The sequence below is a fragment of the Rhinatrema bivittatum genome, chromosome 5, assembly GCF_901001135.1.
Source record: "Rhinatrema bivittatum chromosome 5, aRhiBiv1.1, whole genome shotgun sequence".
Classification (NCBI taxonomy): Eukaryota; Metazoa; Chordata; class Amphibia; order Gymnophiona; family Rhinatrematidae; genus Rhinatrema; species Rhinatrema bivittatum.
Window position 1 is genome coordinate 120,351,849 of NC_042619.1, and position 12,278 is coordinate 120,364,126.

Genomic DNA, 12,278 nt, shown 5'->3' on the forward strand with positions numbered 1-12,278 from the left:
TGGATTGGTGGATAAACCCCTTCTGTAGGTTGTCCTGGATGTACTCAGTCATCGCCCGTGTTTCCATGGCCATAAAGGATAAACTCTACCCCGCGGAGGAGTGGATCCTGGAACCAGTCGAATAGCGCAGTCTAATTCCCGATGCGGGGGTAGAATATCCGCGGCCTCTTTGGAAAAAGCGTCTGTGAATTGTGCATATTGTGGGGGTAGCTTCTGTAGTACCGAAGTGCAAATGGGGCTAGAATCTGGAGTAGGTCTCCATAAACAAGTCCCATGGCATCTGGGTCCCCACTGGGTAAGTTTCAAAGATGTCCAGTCGAATTGTGGCATTGAAGCCAGGGAAATCCCGAGTACCACTGGGTGGATGGCTTTGCTGAGGATGTGGAAGGTGATCTGTTTGGTATGGTTGGGTGCAATATGGCAGGTTATAGGTACTGTGTGATGTGTGATTCTCCCAGGTAAAGGTTCCCCGTGGATGGAAGAGATGATCAACGGTGTGGAGCAGAGTTGAGTGGGGATCCGGAGCTGATCCACTAGTTCCTGTAATATGAATTCTTCCCCCGCACCAGAGTCTATTAAGGCCAACGTGTTAAATACATGTCCACTGATGTCCAGAGTGGCTTGCACCGTGTTTGGGGGAGATGGGGAGGCGAGACCTAGAGTGACTCCCCCTGAGCACACTAGGCTTTGAAGTTTCCCGGCCTAATAGGGCATGTGGCAATACGATGGCCAGCTCCCCCACAGTAAAGACAAAGGCCCGCCTTGCGCAGTCTCAGATGTTCCTCAGGTGTTAGAGGTCCGCGGCCCAGTTGCATGGGTTCGGCCACGGGTCCCTCAGAAACTGAGGCTTCTCTTGATGTAGTAGAAGTGAAAGGTGGAATGTAAGGGGTCGCTGGGCGTCTCCGTGATCCTAGTGTTTCCCAAGCCCTTTCTTGTAGCCGTCGGTCGATCCTGGTAGCTAGTTCAATGACTGTATTTAAGGAGGATGGAAGTTCACGAGCGGCTAGCTCGTCCTTGATTCTGGCAGATAGTCCTTCTAGATAAATAGATCGTAGAACAGATTCTGCCCAATGGAGTTCCATTGCCAAAGTCCGAAATTCGATGTTATAATCTGAAATAGATCGACCTCCCTGTCGAAGATGCAACAAATCCGTACTGGCAGCAGCTTGCTTCCCTGTTTCCTCAAAGGCAATTCGGAATAGTTCAAGAAACCGTGGTAAATGCTGTAGTACTGGATCTGAGCGCTGCCAAAGCGGAGAGGCCCAGGTCAGAGCCTTACCTTCAAGCAATGAGAGAATATAGGTGGTTTTTGTTATGTCATCTGGAAACAAGAGTTTGTTGAAGGCGAAAGTGCATGCTGCACTGATCCAGGAACCCCAAGCATAGACGAGGATCCCCGCCATATCGGGGTTGCGTGGGTAGAGGAAGAACAGGCGGATGGTAGCTTTGAGTAACGGGCGGAGCTGGTACTGGCGGAGGAATGGGCGCCGGAGGACTAGAATGCATTGTGACTACAGCGTCCAGCCGAGCGTTGAGTCGTTCTATTGAGGCAGCCATGGATTCTAACATGCTCTGTTGCTCCATGATCCTCTGAGCCAAACCAGGAACTGCTCTTAGGGTGGAGGCCTTGGCCAGGTCCATGGCCCTGGTTTACTGTTCTGACTTGAGAAGTGGACCCTTGGTCCGGCAAGAAGTGAAGTCCTCTCATCGGTGGGCGAGGCAAATCACGATGTACACTGGAGGTACTGGAAGAAGACCTGGATGCAGGCGCCTCCTGCAGGTCGTTTAATCCAGATAGCTGGCGCCTCCAGCAGGTCGAGTGAACAGGGGTTAGCACCTCCGGCGGGTCGTGGAAACAGAAGCTGGCGCCTCCAGCAGGTCGTGGAAACTGAAGAAGTAACAAAAGTCAGTCCAGAGAATAAGAGCCGGCACCCTCCGCAGCCAGTCCAGAGGCCGAGAGCCAGAAGAACCCGCAGCCAGTCCAGAGGCCGAGAGCCAGAAGAATCCATAGCCAGTCCAGGGGTCAAGAATCAGAGAAGGTCCGCAGCCAATCCGAGAGTCAGAAGCCAAACAGGAACGGCAGCAAATCAGGAACCAGAGCAACACCACTAGAGCCACGAAACCAGGGCAAGGTCTGAAGGCTCAGACCTTGCCTTAAATAGTAGACTGACGCTGGACTCAAGCAGGAAGGAACCCCCTACTTCCTGTAGGGGTTCCTTTAAGGCCAGGCTCTAGCCGCCTGCGCGGCCCTAGAGGATTTCAGGGAGTGTGGCTTAGCCTGCTCCGGGGAGACGCCATGGCCATCTTGAAGGGCAGGAGCCCTGCTGCTGACGCGGCTGCCGATGCCGACCCCGACGTTTGTGCCCGGACCTGCCGCGAGGGTAAGAGACTGGTCCCCAGTCGCGGTCTGCTGCGACCGGCGATCATAACAATGTGGCAATGTTTTACATCAACAAGTAGGAAAGAACAGGATTATACTTTGTGTCATGAATCTGACCATTTTCTAAGGGAAGGTCCTCAGAGTCACATATCTGCAGGGTAAGGAGAATGTCCTGATGGACAGATTTGTCTGACCCTGGAATTCTGTGAATGTCCCTGGTCCTGGGTGGAGGGAGATTGCAAACCTGTGGTAGATCTGTTTGCATCCCCTCAGAACAGGAAGGTCCTGCTCTTCTGTTCCAAGAAAGGAATTGAAGGCAAACTAGCCTCAGATGCCTTTGCCCTTGATTGGGGTCAAGGCCTGCTACATAATGTATCTTCTAGTCCTGCTTGTCATGAAGATCTTGTTGAAGCTCAGAAGAGACCAGGAGATTATGATCCTCATAGCACGTTTTTGGATGAGACAGATTTGGTTTCCATTTTTATGGGAGATGTTCATCAGGAATCCAGTCAAATGGGAAATTCCCCAACCCTCATTTTGTCTGGATTGAGGGCTGTTGCTCTATCCCAACATTTGGTCCCTAGCTGTCGCAACCTGGATTTTGAGAGGATAGCCTTGAAACATCTAGACCTCTCAGAGGTCATGGCATCAAGAAAGGACTCCATGAGGAAGTCCTGTGGACTCAAGTGGAGAAGGTTTGACTTTTGGTGTGAGAGAGGGGCCCTAGATCCTTTATCTTCTGCATCTTTCAGAGTCTGGTCTCAAGATCAACTCAATAAGAGTTCATCTCGGTACAGTTGATGCCTATCACCACCATGTAGAAGGTAGACCCATGTCTGATTCATGTGGGATTTGCTTCCCTTGAAGGCTCCTGTTGTGTTTTGGGACCTCAATGCAGTACTGACCCAGCTGATGAAAACTTCATTTGAGCCTCCTTACTCCTGTGAGCTGATGTACCTGATCTGGGCAGTTGTATTTTTGGTGGCAGTGACTTCAGTGCACTTCAAGATCTAGTGACTTATCCTCCTTTTATATCAAGATTTTTCATGATAGGGTGGTTCTACATACACATCCAAAGTTTCTGCCTTAACCCATTATGTCCCAGTGTCCTATTGAGTATAGCCTCTTAAAAGGTTTGGGACGTAATGGGTTAAAATGATGTTGGACTTCCATTTTAATCAGTCATTTGTTCTTTCAACATTCTTTCCCAGGCTATGTGTTCTCAAAAGTGAACAAGTGCTGCATAGTTTTACTGTAAAATCCTGGTGGATCCTATCAAGATTTATAATGTCAGAGCCATGACAGCATCAGTAGCCCATCTAAGATGTCTCCATGGAGGAGATCTGCAAGGGTGTTATCTTCACATGTTCATATTGCATTATTGTTTTGACAGGGACTCCTGACATGACAATCATTTTGGCCAGTCTACCCTGAGAAATCTCTTTGAGATATAGAACTCATCATTGTCCCTTCTAGGACACTTTGTTCCAGGCTGCCCCTATAAAAGACAAAAATACAGAGAAAAAAAACTTGTTGCCTGTTGGCACAGTTTTTGCTCCCCCCCCCCCTTTTTTTTTTTTCATTCAGGTTAGTCTGTAGCTAGGGATTCCCTATCTGTGAGGACTGTCACACTACTTGTCCTTTGAGAAGGCAGCATTATGTGCCTGTAACAGGTGCTCTTAGAGGACAGCAAGATGTCAGTTCTCATGAAACCTGCTTGCCTCTCCTTAGAGTTGGCTTCTCCAAATATAAGCTATAGAATTAGACTGAAGAGGCCTCTGAGCGGATATGGGCAATATGGCATGCTGCACATGCCCAGTAGGGGGTATGCTTACAGTTCTAGAATCTTTTGAGGTAAAAATTCCATTCCAGGCTCCATCTGATGTCACCTCCTTGTGAGGACTGACATCCTGCTCTTCTCTGAGAACATCTCTCAGGTAAGCAACTCTGCTTTCTTAGCAGGGAAATGGGGTCGACTGAGTGGACCCATATGATCCTTAACTGCTGACATCTGTTACTATAACCTGTAAGCTGTATTCAAATGCTGTGGATTATTATTAGTGCTGTTTGAATGCCTTTCTTGTCTTTGGACAGGTATATGCCTGGGGCTATAACAACTGTGGTCAGGTTGGGTCGGGCTCTACAGCAAACCAGCCAACTCCTCGCAGGGTATCGAACTGTTTGCAGACTAAAGTGGTGGTCAGCATTGCCTGTGGGCAGACCTCTTCCTTGGCTGTGATAGACAATGGTGAGGTAAGACCACCTTTTTGCTAATCTTAATAATAGACACTGGAGTAACACTGTCCATATAGTAGGCTCTTTCTGGGCTGGGAATGAAGATTAATTCCAGGAGTATTACCCTTTCAGGGGCTTCTTAATAACTGTTGTAGAACTGCAGAAGTACCATTCAGAGTGACCAGAATCTTCCCCTCACTGGCTCTAGTATTGTCTGGAGAGCCCAGGTTAGCTATGAAGCTAGCAAGGATTTTGTCAGTGTGGTGATTTTGCTTTAAGTGTTGCCATTGACTTAGTAATGGTACATCTATTGCCAGTCTTCTGGGAATCTGCCTGACACAACACAAAATATTTACTGGCCAATTTGTGCTAAGGTATGGGCCCTTATTAGCTGAAGACACCAGGCTGTGTCCAATTCGTTTAACCAATTTTATTCATTGGTGAATAAACCCCTGATTAATTGGATATAAAGTTTAAATCTGGTCCATTGTTGGGGGGGGGGGGGGTGTTTGTGTGTGTGTGTGTGTAATGTCAATTATCCATGCATACAAAAAGTGGTTTTCATGGCCTGTGAGGCTTTTGTTGGAATTGTGTCCTGTATAGGAAAAGTTGTTGTACTCCAGTGAACAAGTATCATACAGTGCAGAAAATTGTGAAAATTATTTCTTTATAGTCGCTGGGATTGTTTTGCGCATAATTTTATTACCGGGTATTAAACTTTATTGTACACTTCAAATTGTAATATTCTCATTTACAAGTGCATTATGTACAGCAAAATGTGCTAAATGCATTGTTGCTTGGTCCTCAGGCTCTTGAGACTCATGATATAATAGAAGTCTCACAACAGCACAGAATGATCATGGCTACAAGTTTATACACCAAAGCTCTGTGGACAGTGAACTGTTTTGACTACTGTTTCTCACTGTGTTCTCAGGATATGAAATCTGATTTACAGTACTGACTTTTCTTACAGAGAGTCCTATTTACTAAGGAGTCTAACATTACATTGATAATGGCTGCAGGATGTGTAAAGTTTCCAGACTCATTCCTCCTCTCATGCTCTCCACAAAGTTCCTTTGATACCCATTTTGTCCAACTCAAATGTATATGCAGAGACTTTTAGGGTGAATCTTTAGTGTTAGCAACTACACCTTTTGTGTCACTAGTAGTTGCTTTCAACTAAATGTTGTTTTACGGGAAGAAACTGTTTTGAAAGTTTACTACGGAGGTGGGTGGGAAGAAACATTTTAATGCACTTTTTTTTTTTTTTTATAAATTTCTGTGCAGTTCTAATGGTGGCTGTCATTTTTCATATTTTGCCATGGGTGTCACCTTAACAGCTGATTTCGTTTTCTCTCATAAGGTCTATGGCTGGGGTTACAATGGCAACGGTCAGCTGGGACTGGGCAATAACGGAAACTGGCTGACTCCCTGTAGGGTGGCGACTTTGCAAGGAATGTGCATACTTCAGGTAGGTCTCCGTGTGTGTGTGCACACCTTTAGTAATGTATGCTGCATTATTGCAGCTAACTTGCTTTATATTTAATGCCTGTGTATATTTGTTAAGCCAGAAATAAGACCATTCTCAGGCTGCCCACACATTGTGGTCATTTCTAAACTGCAGGTATATTTAACTTGGTTGCTGTATCTGCTTAGCTGCTATGTGGAGATGGAGCTGCAGGTTGGCACGACTTGGCCTGCACATCCCTCAGTAAGCGGTTAAACTCTCTCTGTGACAGCTGGAATTGCCATTGCTAGACATTAAGTATAAATCTATGCCACTGAACACTGCACAGCAGATACATCAATACCTTCTAACTGATCTGAGCAATATCACAGTACCTATCAGACCACTTCCAGGAACGACTGTGCACTTTCACTGTATATTTTTATGGTGTATGTTTTTTTTTTTTTTTTTTTCATTACAAGGATTGAAATTTGCAGTAACTTGGGGCAGTTGTTTGTAATGTTGGGCCTCAGCCATGGGGATGGGAGGTGTTATCCTATTGATGGGAGGTGCACATGCTTGCTCGGCTTTTATTTTGTAGTCCATGCTGCATGGGAAGAAGAGATGAGAACTGCCATTTGATTGCCAGCTTTTGGCTTTCTCCCTTTTCTCCTCCACACTGGCCAGAAATCTCTTCAGTGGCTAATAAAATTCCCTCACTAACCTGCAAATCTTAATGGAAACTTTGACCCAGAAGAATTCCTTTGGTAAGGGAGCTGCCCAGTGTGACTATTACTCTGAAATGAGCAGGTTATATTGCTTAGTGTTGCTTTCAGTTTGTCATGGATACCCGTGGATTTTACAGTTGTAGAAGCTCCTGGGGGTCTTCCCCTGAGCTTCTCGCGGGTCAGAGGCTCTATTCTAGCAGCAGAGGAAGACTGTGTGTGGTTTTTGGCGTTTGTTGCTAACGAACTTTGGCATTTCCTGCTGTTTATATATGATGCAGATTCTGATGTCAAATGGCAAACATGTTTAATTTCAAGGGTGACAGGAAAAAATAATTCCATTTTTAAACTTCTATTTTTGTTCTTCCTTGGGTATTGGTGGTTTTCGAGGCCTTTGGCTGTCATTGTGAGGTTAGTCATCCTCCTCGCCTGGCCTTGCTGAAAATGCCCTCTGAGTACTGCTTCTGGGGCTCCTTTCTGTTTAGTTCTTGTGAACGCAGCTCCAGAAATAAATGGTAAAGGAGCCCCAGAGGCAGCAGTGCTGTGAGAGTAATTTGTATCATATGGTATATAAAAGTGAAGAACAGAAAACGCCTGGTAAACCTAGAAGTGTGATTTTTATGGGTATATCGATGCCAAAATGCATTCAAGAATATCAAAAACAAGAGGAGATTTAAAAATGGAAATATTTGTACCATTTGCTTTAACGTTTTATGGTACTCACGGTTGCTTGTTCTCTCTTTTCTGTGGTAGTAATCCTTGTACATTTACTTGCAGATTGCCTGTGGCTTTGCACACACACTAGCACTAACAGATGAGGGTTTGCTCTATGCCTGGGGAGCTAACGCTTATGGGCAGCTGGGAACTGGCAATAAAAGCAACCAGCTAAGCCCCGTGCAGATCATGGTGGAGAAGGAAAGGTAACGTAGCTGCAGCTAACAAAAGAACTTGGGCGTCAGTGCTGTGTTTACTGTGAGCGTGCTTTGTGCTACCTGTCGCTAGTATGAAAATACCCCAGCGTGCTTTGTGCTGTCTGTTGCTAGTGTAAAGTTGCCTTGGGTTGATACTTTTTGAATCTTTTTCTGTCTTTGTGTCTTTCAGTACCCTCTTACAAGAGATTTCCCTGCTCTTTCTGTCCACAGAACAAGCGCAGAAATAACCACACTTATAAGATCCTTTTCAATAAAATCTTTCTTTTATTTTTTATTTTTTGCGCATGGCAGATATAAAAGCACAAATCTTATTTTTAAGTTCTTCAGTTTCACAGCAAGATTAGCCCAAGTTTAAAAGCCATCAGCTGATCAACATGTTGCTTCATGTGTCAGTCCTCTTGAAAACCTGTGTGTACATGAGGGTGTGGGTCCACAGTTTGAAAAGTGCATGTTAGACTCTTGGTATTCCCAGGAGTAAGCAGATGAATGAGTCAACAAAACTTTTCCCATTCATTGCCTATGGGAAAACCTTTGATACATAGGCCCCAAAGTGGCAGCTTTTGCAATTAACTTAGTATGCTCTCTCCAAGGTGTGACTAAGTGTGCAAATTTTTTTTCCCTGTCCGCAGAAATTTTTGATCACCAGTATTAGTGGTTCATTTCTGTATATAGCACACAGAAAAATGTATGTGAGCGATCATGTAAAACCTGTGAGCGATGCTCTGAAATGTATGAGCAATCATTCATACGCTCAGCTTAGAGGGAACTAATGCTTATGATGATTTGTCAGAGCAGTTACTAGATAATAGGAGTATGCATTTATTTTAAACAAACTGAAAAACGTGCTGAAACCCTAGCACTTTGTTTAAAAACTAATTCAAACTCCATGATACCCCACCCTGCCAAAAATGTATTTTGTTGACTTTTATTTCAGTCTAACAAAAAAAACAGAAGATGCAAAATCCCACTGCAAACTTCCCCTTAGCATCCCCTGCGCCCCCCCCCAATTCTCTTGGACAGATAAAGAAAGGGAGAGTTGCTCCTTCTGTTCAAAAATGGCCCTAGTACCTTATTTTATTTTTTTACTACCATACAGCATAGAGTGTCATAGTAATTACTATGTTCATGTATACTAATAAAGTTATTTTAATGTTAGAAAAGAAGTAGTGCGATGGGAGTACAAGATTGTCCACATATTTCTCTCTTTCAGCTCGCAAATCAAATGCAGAAATACTGAACAAATACTCCTTATTCAGTGTTCACTGAAACACACTTCTTAAAGAAGATAACTGATAGTCGGCAGGGTACATATGATAGAGGAGTAAATATTGCATGGAGCTGATAAAACTGAAAGTGTACAAGGTAATGGGGCCAGATGGGATAATTCTAGGATATTAAGGGAGCTTGGACGGATTCTGGAAGCTCCACTGAGGGTTCTAAGACAGAAGTAGTTCCAGAAGGCTTGAGAAGAGTAAATAAGCCTTCATAAAAGTAGAAATATATGGAGGAGGCTTGTAATAATAGACCAGTTAGTCTGATCTCCGTGGTGGTTAAATTAATGGAATTGCTACTAAAGAAATACATATAGGAGTATACTGAATCCAGGGGGGTTGAAGGATCCAAAGTAGCATAGTTTTACCAAGGGGAGATAATGTCAAGCAAATCTAATTAATTTTGGGTGACTAGAATTAGAATAGGTGCAAATACTGGATGTCTAATTTCAGTAAAGCTTTTGATACTGTTCCACACTTGAGGCAGCCAAAGTGTGGGCTTCAAGATGGGTGACAGAGTTAGAAACTGGTTGTCTGATAGACAGCAGAGAGCATTGGTAAATAGAGTTCACTTCAAGAAAGGAGAGGTTAACAGCAGAGTGCATGATGCCTTAACAAGCTGCAGGGCTTGTGAAACTGCTGGCATGCAGAGAGTATAAGGACCAGGGCCAGCACTTTCCCTATGAGCCTCAGCTGCTGCCCACCTGCATTCCTGCAGCTGTTCCTCCCAGACATTGAAATGAGGGTGGCCCATGGTGAGTCCTCCCCTAACTCCAGTAAGCCTGGCATGTCTTGTCTTCTCTTTTCTGAATGAGGTTAGGCTCTGTATATATATTGGGTTCAGTGGGTGCTGCTAGAATGTGAGTAGGTCTTTCTTTGAATTATTACTTTTGCTTTGTACTTGTTGGACTCCACACTGGACCATTGTCTTAGGAGTTTTACAACTGTAAATATCCTGGAAAACCTTATTTTCCTAGCGTGTAGCAGATGGACTCATTACAAATGGTATAGTGTGCTCGTGCTAGCAGTTGGAGACTGATCTGACGTCAGCACGTGGTACATATACCCCTGCAGGAAGTGCAGGCGCTCAGTAATTTCCGTCTCCAAAGCAGTTTGGAGCTACCTTACGCTCGCTGAGCGTTTTTCCAAATTCTAACGACTAAATTCTTAGAAGAAACCTACCTGAAGACGAGCCCCGCACTCCTGCAGTGATACCCTCGGGGTTCCTCCCCCAGTTGAGTTTCCAGAGGTAATTTCTGTGGTCCCTCGGAGGTAAAAGCCTCTGTCCGGTGGCCGGATCGCGGCAGGGACCTAGCCCCCGAGTGAGAAGAGCGCGGCATAGAGGCAGCCTCTGTCCCGATCCGTTCGCGGTGAGGACTTGGCCCCCGAGCGAGACGAGTTCGGGTGCGGCTTAGAGGCAGCGGGTGCACTTCCTCGAGCGCGGCGGTGACGGTACTCACCCTCTCCCCCCGCAGCCGGAGACCGCCCGGGTCGCAGCCGGGAAGCGCTGAAGATCAGGTAAGGCGTACATCTTTACTGATCTCCGAAGAGCGAGGATTAGCGGGGTCTGCCTACGTGGCAGCCCGCCAAGGAGGTCGCCATTTTGCCTGCCTGCTCGCCATCGCCATCTGCCCTGGTTCGCCGCCTCTATCTAGCGTACAGTTTAAGCGCACAGGCATCGGGCGCGTATGTTAGGCGCCCGAAAGTGATAGGCGCCCGTTGAAAGGCGCATACTTTCGGCTGAGAGCACACTGGAGATAAGACGCGATGGAGCGTATGAGAGCCCATGCGTCCGCAGAGCCGGCACCTCCAGAATCAGACATAAGAGCTCTAGGCCTCTGCTCAGCATGCCACCTCAGAGCCACACAGAGCGAGGAAGCAGACTCCCTATGTGCCCAATGTGAAGAGGCCCTGGGAGTTCCAGGCCAGGGCCGGTCCCAGCCCAGATTGACTGCCAGTTCCTCAGGGAACACCCCGAACCTAGCAGGCCACGGTGAGCAGCCAGGGAACCCTACAGACCTGGTGCCCCTACGGCTAGAACCTGCTTCGCTCTCCTGGGTGGAATTATTCAAGGGGATTCACGCCTTTGTCAAGATGCAGTCTGATCCCAGACCGGACCCATACGTACCGGATGACTCTGCCCCTGGACCCTCTAGACCTAGGCACGGCCACCCGCCACCCGGAAGCCCCACTTATGGGGACTCAGATTACTCTGAGGAAGAAGGCGAGCTCCCCGAGGAGGGAGAACTTCCCTCGGGGATAGAACCGTATCGAACCATGAGACGCTTCTTTCTTAAGGAGGATCTTCCAGACCTGGTCTCTCAGTGCCTGTCGGAGCTGGCTATCCCGGGCCCAGGCACCCCAGGGGAACCTAGAATGAACCCCCCTGCTAGAGGGCCTGCGTCAAACGGCTCACCATTTTCCCCTCCTACAAGCAGCACAGCAGCTAATCGATCTGGAGTGGAATGCGCCGGAGGCCTCATTCAAAGGGGGTCGGGCTTTGTCTAGCATGTACCCCCTGGACCCGGCAACCAAGGAGCTGCTGGCGTGCCCGAAGGTAGACGCCATAGTTAGCGCAATTGTGAAGCGCACCACGATTCCGGTGGAGGGAGGGGTGGCCCTCAAGGATGCACATGACCGGCGCATGGACGCCATTCTGAAACGAGCCTTTGAGGTGGCAGCCATGTCCCTACGAATTGCGACCTGCTGCACCATGGTGACGCGTTCCTGTTTATCACAAGCCAGGAACAACACCCCGGGAGAAGAAATGGAATCAGCCCTCTCGTTCCTCACTGACGCTGCCTCCGACTTAGTCCGTACAGCAGCCAAGGGAGTGTCATCCTCAGTGGCAGCCAGGAGACAGCTCTGGCTACGAAATTGGTCGGCCGACTCCTCCTCCAAGACACGCCTTACAAGAATGCCCTTTAAGGGATCCCTCCTGTTCGGCAGCGACCTCGAGAACCTGGCTAACAAGTGGGGCGCATCTCCATTACCCCGTCTACCAGAAGACAAGTCAAGGAGGAACCAGCGCCCTTTTCCTAGACCATCCAGAGGTAGAAGCTCGCTACCAAGCACCTCGTTCTCAGACCAGGAACCAGTCCTTTTGGACCAGGCACAACAAGAGGGGAACCGGTTCGGGTCCCGGCCGCACCCCACAATGAGAATCAGCCGACCCATCTGGGGGAAGAAGCCATAGGGGGCAGGCTAACCCTATTCTACCACAGGTGGGTCCAGATTACTTCGGACCAGTGGGTCCTCACCATTGTCCGGGAAGGGTATTACCTGGAC

At 47.2% G+C, this 12,278-nt stretch overlaps 1 protein-coding gene across 9 annotated transcripts in view; it reads left to right on the forward strand.

The window, feature by feature from the left end:
- Window positions 1-12,278, forward strand: part of RCBTB1 (RCC1 and BTB domain containing protein 1) — a 115,807-nt gene that overhangs the window by 60,724 nt on the left and 42,805 nt on the right. For all 9 annotated transcript variants that reach the window (XM_029602836.1, XM_029602837.1, XM_029602838.1 and 6 more), the window contains 3 exons: window positions 4,475-4,633; window positions 5,979-6,086; window positions 7,565-7,707. In XM_029602836.1, the coding sequence (XP_029458696.1) occupies window positions 4,475-4,633; window positions 5,979-6,086; window positions 7,565-7,707 (410 nt within the window). The remainder of the gene's footprint in view (window positions 1-4,474; window positions 4,634-5,978; window positions 6,087-7,564; window positions 7,708-12,278) is intronic.